Here is a 12,679-nt window from a genome sequence, read left to right as displayed (position 1 = left end):
TAACGGATCACCCCTTTTCGAAGATGGCGCCGGCATTCTAATCCCATGATTAAATATCTTGATTATTACTGACGTCATAGACCCTCCCCTAGGCTCCCATTGCCATACTTACATCTTTGACAATGAGCACTGCTGAGATCACCATACTTGGGCAATCCTGAAAATATTAACTTTTGGTTTGAAATGTGAATGTTTTGAATGCAAAATAATTAGAAAACCTAAAAATGTTTTTGAATAAACTTGCTTGAGTGTATTTTTGCCTGATCCCATTGAGTCAAATTGCTTACTTGCTACAATTTGGGACTGATGTGTATATTCTGAAAACTAGCCATTGCTTGGTCATTGTGTTGGAATATTTCTTGCCATATCCCTACCATGCACTCCAGGTACAAAACTCCATGAATACTTTTCCTGGTCAATTTTCAAAGGGAAAACATGCTCCTACTTTCCTTTTAAAAACTGGTAAAAACTATTTTTTCACTGTCATATTTTCAATAGTGACAGGCAGGAAAGGTCTGCAAGACTCCAGGGAACTCTAGTGATTGAAAACACCAGCACCACACACTGGTAACTGTTGTTGAAGGACTCCCGCTTAGCTTAGAGGGAACAGTGGTAAAAACAATCCATGAGTAAATATACCTACAGACCGTATTGTTCTGAATATTGCTGCATGTATCACAATCCCAGACGTTTATGCTACCTGGAGGGAAGAGTGCAGGAGGGTGTCTATGTGGAAAATGCTATGTGGGGCCATGGGGGCATGGGCCCCTGTAGATTTGGCCATGGCCCCCCAACCCCAGACCCCTTCGACCCCTGCTCCCGCCGCCAACCCCCGCCAGCCGAAGTCCTCTTCTCCGGTGCAGCCGCACTGCTGATCTGAAAGGCTTCTGTTTCTGTGAGTCTGAAACATGCAGGACGTCAGACTCACAGAAACAGAAGACTTGTAGATCAGCTACGTGGCCGTGCCGGAGAAGAGGACTTCGGCTGGCAGGGGTTGGGGACCCCCGCCAGCAAAGGTACCCGACGGCGACGGCAGTGGCAGGGGAGGGTTGGCGGCGGCTGGGATTGAAAGGGTTGGCGCCAGGGGGGAGTCAAAGGTGGCGGTGGTGGTGGTGGTGGCGGTGGTGGTGGGGGGGGGTCAAAAATGGCATGGGGGATAAATGTGCCCCCTCACCTCGGGCTCTGGATCCCCCTCCCACCGAAGTCTCGCTATGCCCCTGCTTGCAAGGACAGTGCATGAAATATTGTGAATCTGGTTGTGTGAAAGGCACATTATGAATGAACCAGGAACTCAGTTTTTTGCTTCCTTGTACCAAAGTTATGGAACTCTTTGCCTCCATTCATTCGCTCAGAACCAGTACGGAAAAAATCTCTTCATAAAGCATATTCCTTTAGTCTAGCATTCAGAGAGTGGTATAGTGATGTGGAACAGTGACCGAGATATATGTTTTCAGTATTTTTAATATTATGTTTTATGTACATTGGCGCATTTTCTTTGCATTGTGAAATTATTGTATTAAGTATGAATATCTATCCTATCAATCAAATGGCATTCTTATCTGCTTTTCACCCATTATTTTAATTTTCTTAACCGCTTTGGCCTGTGCAATAGTTTAAGCAGCATATCAAAAACTGAATAAGCATATGCATAAATATTAACCCAAGGTCCAGTGCCACTGCTTTTAAACATGCCTCTTTCTGTCTTGGTTTTCTAGGCTGTACAGCTGGCCTATACAAGCAACCCAGTTCTGAAGAAGGGATTACAAGGAACTGCACTTCCAACCCTCCAGTGAGCATTCTTGAACGGCTGCAAACTAATGTTTCCAGCATAGCTGCTGCTTCTTATTCACTGCTTTTGTGGCATATTCTGACACTGAACAGGCGTAAAAATTTCTTTATACACCCAAATGCCTATCTATTCTGTAAGAAAAAAGCTACGTATGTCAATGTTTCTTCATCCTGTCCTGAAAGCATACCTATCCAGCCAGATTTTCAGAATATCCATCATGAATATGCATGAGACAGATTTGCATACATGGGAGACCCAGTGTATGCAAATCTAACTTATGTATATTCATGATGGATATCCTGAAAATGAACCAGATAGATGTGCCTTCAGAGAAGGTTAGAAAACACTAACCTGTGTAGCTAAGACCTGACGAGCCCTCAGCTATTCTCTTTCCTTCTGTTCCAAGGTCTTGTTTGAGTAAGGATGAGTGGCAAAGGAAGATTGATTGATTATATTTGTATCCCGCACTTTCCCACTAAAAGCAGGCTCAATGCGGCTTACATAGTAATAGGTAACACAGAATTTTGTTTTGTAAAGTAGGAAATTAAATATAATATAATAGAAGGATGGATGGGTAGTAATAGGATGGGTAGGTAGGTAGAGACAGGTGATAGAGAGAGGAGTGTAAGGTGGGAGATAGAGTCTGGGTCAATGTCGTTTTCTCTTCAGTATATGTAAGGTAGATGGTTTCATGAGATTAATCTGGGTCTTTTGGGTAGGCTTGTTTGAATAGATGGGTTTTTAGTGCTTTTCTGAATGGTAGGTGAACATTTTCTTTGTGGTGGATGTGGCGTGATTGTCGAGGGAGAGGTGGCTGTCTAGTGTCACTCCAAGGATTTTCAGCTTTTCAGAAATGGGGATTGTAGTGCCGGAGATGGTGAGATTAGATGGGGGAATTGTGGAGTGCTGAGATGAAAGGATTAGGCACTGTGTTTTTTCTTTGTTCAATTTCATCCTAAAGGCGTTGGCCCAGGAGGTTAAGATGTTCATGCCCATGGATATTCTATCAGAGATTTCTGTTAGGTTTGATTTAAAGGGAATGAATATAGTATCGTCATCAGCATAAATGAAAGGGTTTAGACCATGTCTGAATAGGGCTTTGACTAGTGGGATCATCATTAGATTGAAGAGTATCAGTGATAAAGGGGATCCCTGAGGTACTCCGCAGACAGGTGACCAGGGGGATGAGATATCAGTGGGTGATTTAATTTGATAGGATCTTGAGGTGTTGAATCCTTTTATCCAGTTAATAATGTTACCGCCGATTCCAAGTTTGTCCAATAGTTTGGTTAATATGTTGTGATCTACCATGTCAAATGTAAAATGCAATTTCTTGTCCGAATTTGGATATTAGGGTGAGTAGGACAGTTTCTGTGCTGTGGGCTGGACAGAAGCCCGATTGTACCTCATGTAGAATGGAGAATTTTTGTATGTAGTCGTTGATTTGAGAGGTCACCCTGTTTTCCATCAATTTAATTAGTAGAGGAATGGAGGCGATGGGGCAGTAGTTGGTGACATCGCTCGCTGGTTTCTTAGGATTTTTTGGTATTGGTGTAAGCAGTATCTTGCCATGTTCAGTGGGGAATGGCCCTTGCTGTAGCAGAAGGTTTAGGTGGGAGGTAAGATCTATGATAAAGTGTTCTGGGGCTTGGGGCATGGGTCGAGATGGCAGTGAGATTTGGAAAGTTTGGTGAGTGCCACAGAGACTTCTTTCGTGGTAAGGAGGGTGAAGTTTGTCCATGAACGGTCAGCTGGAATTTCATCTCCATAGGGGTCCAATTCATCGAGAAAGGAATTACTAGGGCAAGCTTGGACTAAATATTTATTTATTTATTTGTTTATTTATTTATGACACTTGTACCCCGCATTATCCCAAACATGTTCGGGTTCAATACGGCTTACATGAAACAAATTTAAACAATTACAATGAGTAAACCAAAATTAAAATACAAACAGCAATAGGCATAATATCAGAATCACCCAAAGACTGACAATTGCCAGTAATGGTAAGGGATTCACTAAACAAGAATGTTTTTGGTAGTTTACAAAATTTCAAGTAACCTGTAACATATCTTATTGACTTTGGTAGAGTATTCCATTTCTTAGTAGCTTGATAAGAAAAACTAGCATCAAGAATTGACTTGCAGCGCAGATTTTTGCAACATGGAAAATGGAGGAGGATCACCATCACTAAGCCACATTTTGATTATTTATTATTTTATTAGTATTTATTAGTATTTGTTTACAGCCTTTTTGAAGGAATTCACTCAAGGCGGTGTACAGCAAGAACAACTCAAACACAAGTTATAAACAATTACAGCACTAAAAATATTCAAAAAACAATACAAAGTATGGCATAGTAACATTATGCCAAAATGTCCAGGTTATATGCAGAACAAAGGACAAACGTAAAGAGCCTTTATGTCTTAGAAAGCGAACATTAAGGAGTCTTACCTGGAATGAACAGTTCTGTGATGGCTGTAATAGAATGCTGGAATAAAAGGCAGGTTATGCTTTTATCCCTCCAGTGGTCATTTGTTCTTACTTTTGGCCCTAGATGTTTTCATTTTGTTCTCTTTTTTTGTTGGAAAATGTCATTTGGTGCTGCTCATGTCATGCCCAAAACATGCCCCCAACATGCCCCCTAGAAATTTGGATGAACTGTGGAGCAAAACATCTAAAATCGGGGTGTCAAAAATTGCAACTTGGACATTTTTTGAGAAAAAAACATCCCTCTGCTACCTTATCAAGTTTTTTGTACTTTTTTTGTTTTGAAAATGAGCCCCTGTGTGAATAATACACTGCCAATACACTGGAGAATCCATTAATCCTTATGTACAGTGCATCACTGAATAATGTAATTATCAAATAGTCCTTTTGATCAATGTTCATCCATGAAGATAAGGAAAATATGTATTGGTTGCAGGTAGTGAAGTTATGAATAGGTCATGATAGTTACCATACCAGAGAAGGTACGTTGATGGCTTGTGGGCCAGAGAAAGAGAGAGAGAGAGAACAGAGCAATTTCAAAAGTAAAGGAATGTCAACTACTTCAGGTTGAGAAGGCTATATGAGTAACAGTATCAGAAGACAGCCTCTGAGAAACAGCAGTGGGGATCTCATTTGCTACAACTGTGGAGGACACAATTTTTTTTGTTACATTTGTACCCTGTGCTTTCCCACTCATGGCAGGCTCAATGTGGCTTACATGGGGCAATGGAGGGTTAAGTGACTTGCCCAGAGTCACAAGGAGCTGCCTGTGCCTGAAGTGGAATTTGAATTCAGTTCTTCAGGAGCAAAGTCCACCACCCTAACCACTAGGCCACTCCTCCACATTGCCAGACAGTGTTAAAGTGAGTGGGTGCAGTTGTAAAGAAGAGACCAGACAAAGGAGAAGCTAGCCCGTATAGAGGTTCTGAAGTGGCAAGTACAAGTTCTGACAATGTATCCCAAAAAACTGTGTCTGATATGGCTGATGCCTCTAGAGCTGGTGGAATTGGCAAAACACTAGTAAGGGCTCTGAAGTTTGGGCCTTGCAAGGAGCTGGAGGTGGAAGAATGAGAACAACTGAGAACAAGCAATTGGAGAAAGTCCTAAGCTAAATGTCAAGATTAATGGGGTGGATACACTGTGTGTAGTGGATATGGGATCTACAGTCTCTACCATGTACACAAGTCACTTCAAGAAGAATTTCAAAAACTCTGCTGAGATCAAGGAGGTCAACTGGATTACAGTGTCCGAGAAAATGGTACCGAACTACCAGTACTGGGCTGCATCTTTGTAGACGTCCAATCAGAGGTGTGCTGGTAAATTTTTAACAACGGGCTCTCTCTCTCTGGGCATAGCCAGCCCTGCAATTTGGGGGGGGGGGGGCATGGGTGGACTGGGGGGATAACGCATGCCCGTCTCTCTCCACCTCAGATAGGCATGCTATGGACTGCCACCACACCCCACTACTTGTTTCTGGCTCTGAGCAGCAAGCTGGGACTTCTTGCACATGCAGGAGAAGTCCCAGCCTGCTGCTCAGAGCTGGAAATCAGGAGTGGGGAGCAGCAGCAGTCTATTCACTTGGCTGGCGAAGCTCAGCATCCCCACCAGCAAAGTAAAAGAGAATTGAGGTGGGGGCCCGAGCCTGCACTTTGGGAGCCAGTGGTTAAAGTAGTCATGGAGGGCCTACTTTAACAACCGGCTCCCAATATTCTTCAAAATTTAACAAACAGCTCTCGCGAGCCCGTGAGAGCCTGCTCCAGCACACCACTGTGTCCAATGTATGGGACAGATAGTTCCTTTATGTTACATTTTTATAGTGCATGACAACTTCAGGAATAGAAAAAAGGAGGAGACCGAAGCTCCAGGAATCCTTGGTATGAATGTGATCAAGCATCTGGAAAGTGTGTTTAAAACATTATGTCCTTCACTGGGAAGTCAGGTGAAGTTTCTAGAAATATGACCGACATTAGCAGAAGTGAAAAAGTTTGATGAGTGGGATACCGAAGAATGCCTGGTTTTTGTGAAATTGGCCAGCAGGAGTCCAATAATTGTCCCACCCATGTCTGAAAATATCCTCACGGGAAAATGTCAAAGAGTCAGAGTATATCGGGCCTGCAATATGCTGGTCTCAGCTACCAGAAACGTTAATCTGCCAGATAAAGTATTGGTTGTTAACACTTTAGCAAGTCCATATCGAGGCTTTGTGCCAGTGAGAATTATGAATATGAGTGAGACAAACATTGTTCTTTCCACCAGAACCAGAGTGGAAGAGTTGCTTAAGCCAAATGTAGTGCTGACACCAGGTAGTGAGGCGGTGATCGCTGAAGAAATTCCTGAAAGCATTGATGAGGGGTAGATGTAACAACTTCTTCCAGTAAACGTTGATTTGGAGCTGCTGGATGAATCACAATCCTTGCAGCTGAAGAGGTTGTTGTGGAGGCATCGCCATGCTTTCTCTGAGAGCGATAATGATATAGGGTATACCATGCTTATTTCTCACGATGTACACACTGGAGAGGTGGCACCAATTAAACAACCCTATCGGACAGTGTCACCGCACATTTTTGATCAGCTTAAGAAGCATATCCAAGACTTGGTCGACCAGGACATTTTGAGGAAAAGCTGCAGTGGACTACAGGAAGTTCAATGCTGTAACAATCAAAGACACGTATCCATTGCCCCGGATTGACGACTCTCTGGATGCTTTGGGAAGCACAAAGTGGTTTACATCTTTGGACCTCACCTCAGGGTATTTTCAGATGCACCCTTGAGATATGGAAAAAGCAGCAGTCACAACTCCATTTGGCTTATTCAAATAGACATGGATGCCCTTCAGCCTGTGAAATGCCCCAGCAAGCTTCCAACACTTGATGGAGACTGTACTAGGGGAATACATCTTCGAAATACTACTGCTTTATCTGGATAATGTCCTAGTATATGCTTCAACCTTTGAACAGCATCTGCAGCATTTAGATAAGGCATTCACTAGACTGACTGAATGTGGGTTAATGCTGAAACAATGCAAGTTACTATGTAAGAGTGTAAAATTCCTTGCATATGTGGTATCAGAGGAGGGGGTATCTACTGACAAAGAAAAGATCCAAGCATTACAAATTTGGAAAGTCCCAACAACCCAGACAGAAGTAAGAAGTTTCCCGGGATTCGCAAGCTTTTACTGACGCTTCATCCCAAAAGTTGCTGAAATTGCTGTCCCACTTCACCAATTAACAGGAAAAACAGAGAAGTCAAAGGTAGAGACCCCTCTCAGCTGGACTCCTCAATGCCAGGAGGTCTTTAATAAACTGCAAAAAAAGCTGACTTCATCTCCAATTTTAGCATTTTCTGAATTCAACAACCTGTTTGTGCTGACAACTGATGCAAGTTATTGTGGCTTGGAAGTCACAGTATTCATAGATCCTGTAAGAACATTTTCTAGGGCTCCTGTAGTTACTGTGTCATCATCAAACATGATTCTCTTAGATCTGAGCTCTCTTAGACCAACCATGCCAACTGAGGCACTACAGCAGGAGCAGAAAAAACTGTGGCCTGGGAGTCAGAGCCGGCTTACTGGCACCAAAATTTAATCTTATCACCAAGTGTTAGTTGGTGGATAATACATCCTACAGTGTCATTGTCATTATCTGCCTTCACAATGAGCCAATGCCTGAATGTCCACTTTTAATGACACACAAATACCAGTGTGTCATAAAAGATGGACATTTAGACTCTGACTGATGATATTGATTAACGGTGGAGCATACAACCATAGCAGAGATGGGCAGTATGTTAATCATAACACCTGTAGGTACCAGCAGGGCACATAAAGGGGGTAGATGGAATAAAAAGGTGGCACCTTTATTTCTGGCATCCTTTCTTATACTCCTCTACCCATGGTTATTTGGTTCTACTACTTACTACCACTACTTAACATTTCTAGAGTGCTACTAGGGTTACGCAGCGCTGTACAGTTTAACAACAAAGGACAGTCCCTGCTCAAAAGAGCTTACAATCTAGGGTGTTCCCACTAAAACCATAAAAATTATGCCTCCATAGCTAGAACTGGGGTAAGGAGTAACTTAATGGCTCGAGCAGTGGCTGGGAACTGAAAGGGCCAGGTTCAAATCCTACAGCTATTCCTTGTGGCCTTGGACAAGTCACTTAACCCTCCATTGCTATGGGATGGTTGGGGATAGCATTGACAACCTGCCTGCTCAGGGCCTGCCATGGAAACTTTCACACGTGTATGGCAGCCCCTATAAGTCATTCACAGCTTAGTACCTGTGTGCAGAGAGACCTACCAAAATTGGAACTACATACCATAATGGATGTTTTAATGTTATACTTTCCAGCAAGCATGTTAGTAATTGTTAATTCAGATAAGTGCTAGTGTCTCCTGGATTGCTTAGGCTCTCTTCCTGTCTGTATGCAGTCTCACCCCTTTACCCTGCTGGGGTTGGAAGACCCCCCTTCCCCTCTCTTTCAAACTGCATTGCTGTCCTAGTCCCCAACCCTGACATGGGTTCCAATGAAGCCTCATGGCCAAAAGATTTGTCCACCCATCTCTAAAAGATTTGTTTGGCAATGACTGAGTATAGTTTCCCCAGAGTGATCCAGGAGTTGTAAAGAGGACCGTCACTAACAATAGATGTTTCTCTTGTGATCAGTACCTGCCCCCAACAGTGGTCAACACATCACAGCAACTAAGTGCCCTACGCCAGCAGATGAGGACCTTCAATATTAGCGCATATATCATCCCAGCCACAGATGCACACATGGTAAGTCATAACTACTACTACTACTACTATTTAACATTTCTAGAGCGCTACAAAGTGTACGCAGCGCTGTACAAACACAGAAGAAAGACAGTCCCTGCTCAAAGAGCTTACAATCTAATAGACAAAAAGTAAAGCATTTAAATTTAAAATATTTAAGCAGTCAAGCACAAGAGAACAGTCACAGAAGGACAGAAGATGTTGAAGGGTGGTCAGTGTGATTAGGTGTAACTCTGGTTGGAGTAGTGGGAGAAGGTGATAGAAGAATAGAAATGGGTGAGGTAAAGTAATGAGTGGGTTGATAGGGAGGTTATATAAGACATGTCACTCTAGGGGTGGGTGGGTAGAGGGGTAGGGTGGGTGGAAGACATGTCACTCTAGGGGTGGGTGGGTAGAGGGGTAGGGTGGGTGGAAGCAGGAGAAGGTATTCTCTGCAGCCTATCTGTGAGATGGAAAATGCTCTCTGAAGCTGCTGCTATAAGTTGTTAGTCATAACGAGAGATGCGAGGACAAGGGAAGGGAAAATTGCTGATATCTTCTCTATTTGTGCAAACACAGGCTTGGTGAACTTGCAGGTTCCCTTTGGTCATATAATGGTATTTAGAACAGAGAACATACACATATGTATGCAAACATGTCAATAAGATCCGATCGATTCAAAGATAATTAAGGTTATCTTATTGGAGTATTGCTCTTCAGCATTAGGATATGTATTCTATATTCCCAGTCATATCTTATAGAGTAATTATGAAACATCTACTATCCACTGTGTTTTCCCTGATTCTCAGAGCGAATACATTGCAGAATTCGATAAGAGGAGAGAGTGGATGACAGGATTCACAGGTTCAGCTGGTAAGAAGCACTATACACCATTACCCAGAATTCGGTTTTCTCTTTTATATGGCTTTGTATCATTTCATGTTAACATGTCCTCATTAATCCTAATAACAGCCTTTATTTTTATTTACTTAGACTTAATTATTCATCCAACTACCTTGTACTAAACTACGTTAAGCGCTAACACACTCTTAACACAGGGAAAAAAGATTGACCGCAAAATGCATTAAAAGCATTTTGTGGCAATTTGCTTGTCAGCATGCGTTAATTGCACATTATTTTTTTACAACATTTTTTCAGGAGGGGGAGTGTCATGGGCATGGGAGCATTACCCAATTAACACATCTGCATTAGCGCTCGCTAAGTGAATAATGCAGAGCAAACACGGGAGCTCTTAGCACCTCCTAAATAGGAGACAGTAAGTTGATTAAATTTGCCAAAACTACCCAACAGCTGCTACCAAATGGAACATGAGTCTGAAAGGTCATGATGTTAAAGCTCTGAATCACTTTTTGCAATGGGCTAGTAAGAGGAAATCAAGATGAAGGGTCCAAGAGGGGGTCTATAATTTCCCTCAGTTCAAAGCACACAGATCTGAGGAGAAATTATCAAGGATCACAGATTGTGATAGCTCATCAAAACAAAAATGGCAAAATTAATTGTTTTAAAAGCTGAAGTGAACTCTGATTAACATGTTTGAATTCAAGATGGAAATCATCCAGCAAAGCAACAAGGGAAACCTAGGGGCCCTTTTACTAAGCTGCCTAGGCGTGTATGCTTGTCCTACATGCATCAATTTTGAACTACCACCTGGCTACTGCGTGACCCGGGTAGTAATTTCATTTTTTACGTGCGTCCACTAAGCATGCCAGAAATTTTCCGGTGCGTGGCGCTAACTGGACAGTAATCGGCATTGTGGGCACGTACACCATTACCGCCCGGTTAACGCATGACACCTTACCACTAGGTCAAAGGGTGGAAGGTAAGGTCTCAGGTCCAAAATGGATATGCGCCAATTTTTATTTTGCCGTACATCCATTTTCGGCCAAAACAATGGCCTTTTTTGCAGGTGCGCTGAAAAATGGACCTGCGCATGTCCAATACACTCGTCTACACCAGCGCAGGACATTTTTTGGCGCACCTTAGTAGAAGGGCCCCTAGTTGGAAATGATCCATTTCACCCTTATCTTCCAGGAGTTCTAACAATTGGATTAAATAATATGGTTGCTATGTTAGTCCACCTAAGTGTTAATAAACAGAAATAAAACAAAGAAAGATAAAACGATCCTTTTATTATTGTACTAACACTAACATATTTTTTATCTAGCTTTCAAAGGCCAATATTATACTGTTTTGGCCTTCAAAAGCTGGTCAAAAGTTAAGCCAGTGAAAAGGTGCCATCTTTTTTGTGTGTGTTTGTTTTTGCAGTTTTATTTCTATTTATTAACAACTAGGAAAAAATGCCCGTTTCTGAGCGGAATGAAACAGGGCGCTAGCAAGGGGCCCCCTCCCTCCGTCCCTCCAAGCTACTTGCCTTGTTCGCTGTGGCGTTTCCGTTTCGGCCCTCGAGTGTCATAGCTCCGCCCTCGACGTCATGACGTTGTTTTGACGCGAGGGCGGTGCAGACACTCCAGGGCACACCGGATATCTCGGGCGCCTCAACTTCCATGGAGGCTTCAGAACGTTGGGGTTGCCTTTTATATAGAGAGATTGAATTGAAACTATTTTTATATATGTTTGCTAAGAACAGGACATTGGAAACAGGCCAATAATTCTTCAGAAACATTGAATCATGGCCCTCTTCATTTACAGTAGAGAAACTGCTAATATTTTCAAGGCACCTGATCCTCCCTTTAGGAAATATTGACAATAACCAGTAAATTGTCTTGTAAACACCAGGCTTACAATCTTGACCAGTCTAGTAAGCAGTACTTTTTTCTAGAGCAGAGGTTCTCAGCCCAGTCCTCGGGACACACCAGGCCAATCAGGTGTTCAGGACACCCACAATGAATATGCCTGAAAGATTTGCATACAACGGAGGCAACGCAAGCTAATTTATCTCATGCATATTCATTGTGCTTTTAATAGTTATTGAACATCATCTTTGTTCATATCAAATACAACTTTAATAAACATTATGACAAACTTTCATATAACAAGTAACATTAAAATCAAACCTGATAGATGTCACTGCTGGAGTTAATTCTGCCCCAAAGGTGATAGACAAAATTACTTGTATTACATAGAGTCAGCTCGAAGCAGACGGTCTCATTAACAACCTAATACTTCAAAGTTCCTTTCATTTGTGAACTAAAACAGTTCACAAATGTCCATGCTGGAAACAAACTGGCACAGCTGTCGCTGTTAGTAGTTCTCTGTTTTTGTCTTGATTCTTCTGCCAAAGAAACTTTGACTCCGTTTCTGATAATGTTGCTGGAACTCACAACATCACTTAGAGGGGCATAATCGAATGGGGCGCCCAAGTTTTCCTGACGACGTCCTCGCTGGACGTTCCGGCGAAGGGGCAGGGGAAACCTGTATTGTTTCGATAATACGGTCAAGGACGCCCAAATCTCAACATTTAGGTCGACCTTAGAGATAGTCATCCCCAGTTTTCAGCGATAATGGAAACCGAGGACGCCCATCTCAGAAACGACCAAATCCAAGCCATTTGGTCATGGGAGGAGCCAGCATTCGTAGTGCACTGGTCCCCCTCACATGCCAGGACACCAACCGGGCACCCTAGGGGGCACTGCAGTGGACTTCAGAAAAAGCTCCCGGGTGCATAGCT

At 42.7% G+C, this 12,679-nt stretch overlaps 1 protein-coding gene across 1 annotated transcript in view; it reads left to right on the top strand.

Annotated features, from left to right (window-relative positions):
- XPNPEP2 (X-prolyl aminopeptidase 2) overlaps nucleotides 1–12,679 on the top strand; it is a gene marked incomplete in the record, with an annotated part of 77,185 nt that overhangs the window by 14,233 nt on the left and 50,273 nt on the right. Inside the window, 3 exon segments of the mRNA XM_030209810.1 lie at nucleotides 1,716–1,789; nucleotides 8,944–9,054; nucleotides 9,840–9,903. Coding sequence (XP_030065670.1) covers nucleotides 1,716–1,789; nucleotides 8,944–9,054; nucleotides 9,840–9,903 — 249 coding nt within the window.

Source organism: Microcaecilia unicolor, chromosome 7 (genome assembly GCF_901765095.1).
Source record: "Microcaecilia unicolor chromosome 7, aMicUni1.1, whole genome shotgun sequence".
Lineage (NCBI taxonomy): Eukaryota > Metazoa > Chordata > Amphibia > Gymnophiona > Siphonopidae > Microcaecilia > Microcaecilia unicolor.
The sequence above is the reverse complement of the archived record's forward strand: the minus strand, read 5'-3'. Positions and strand labels throughout refer to the sequence as shown.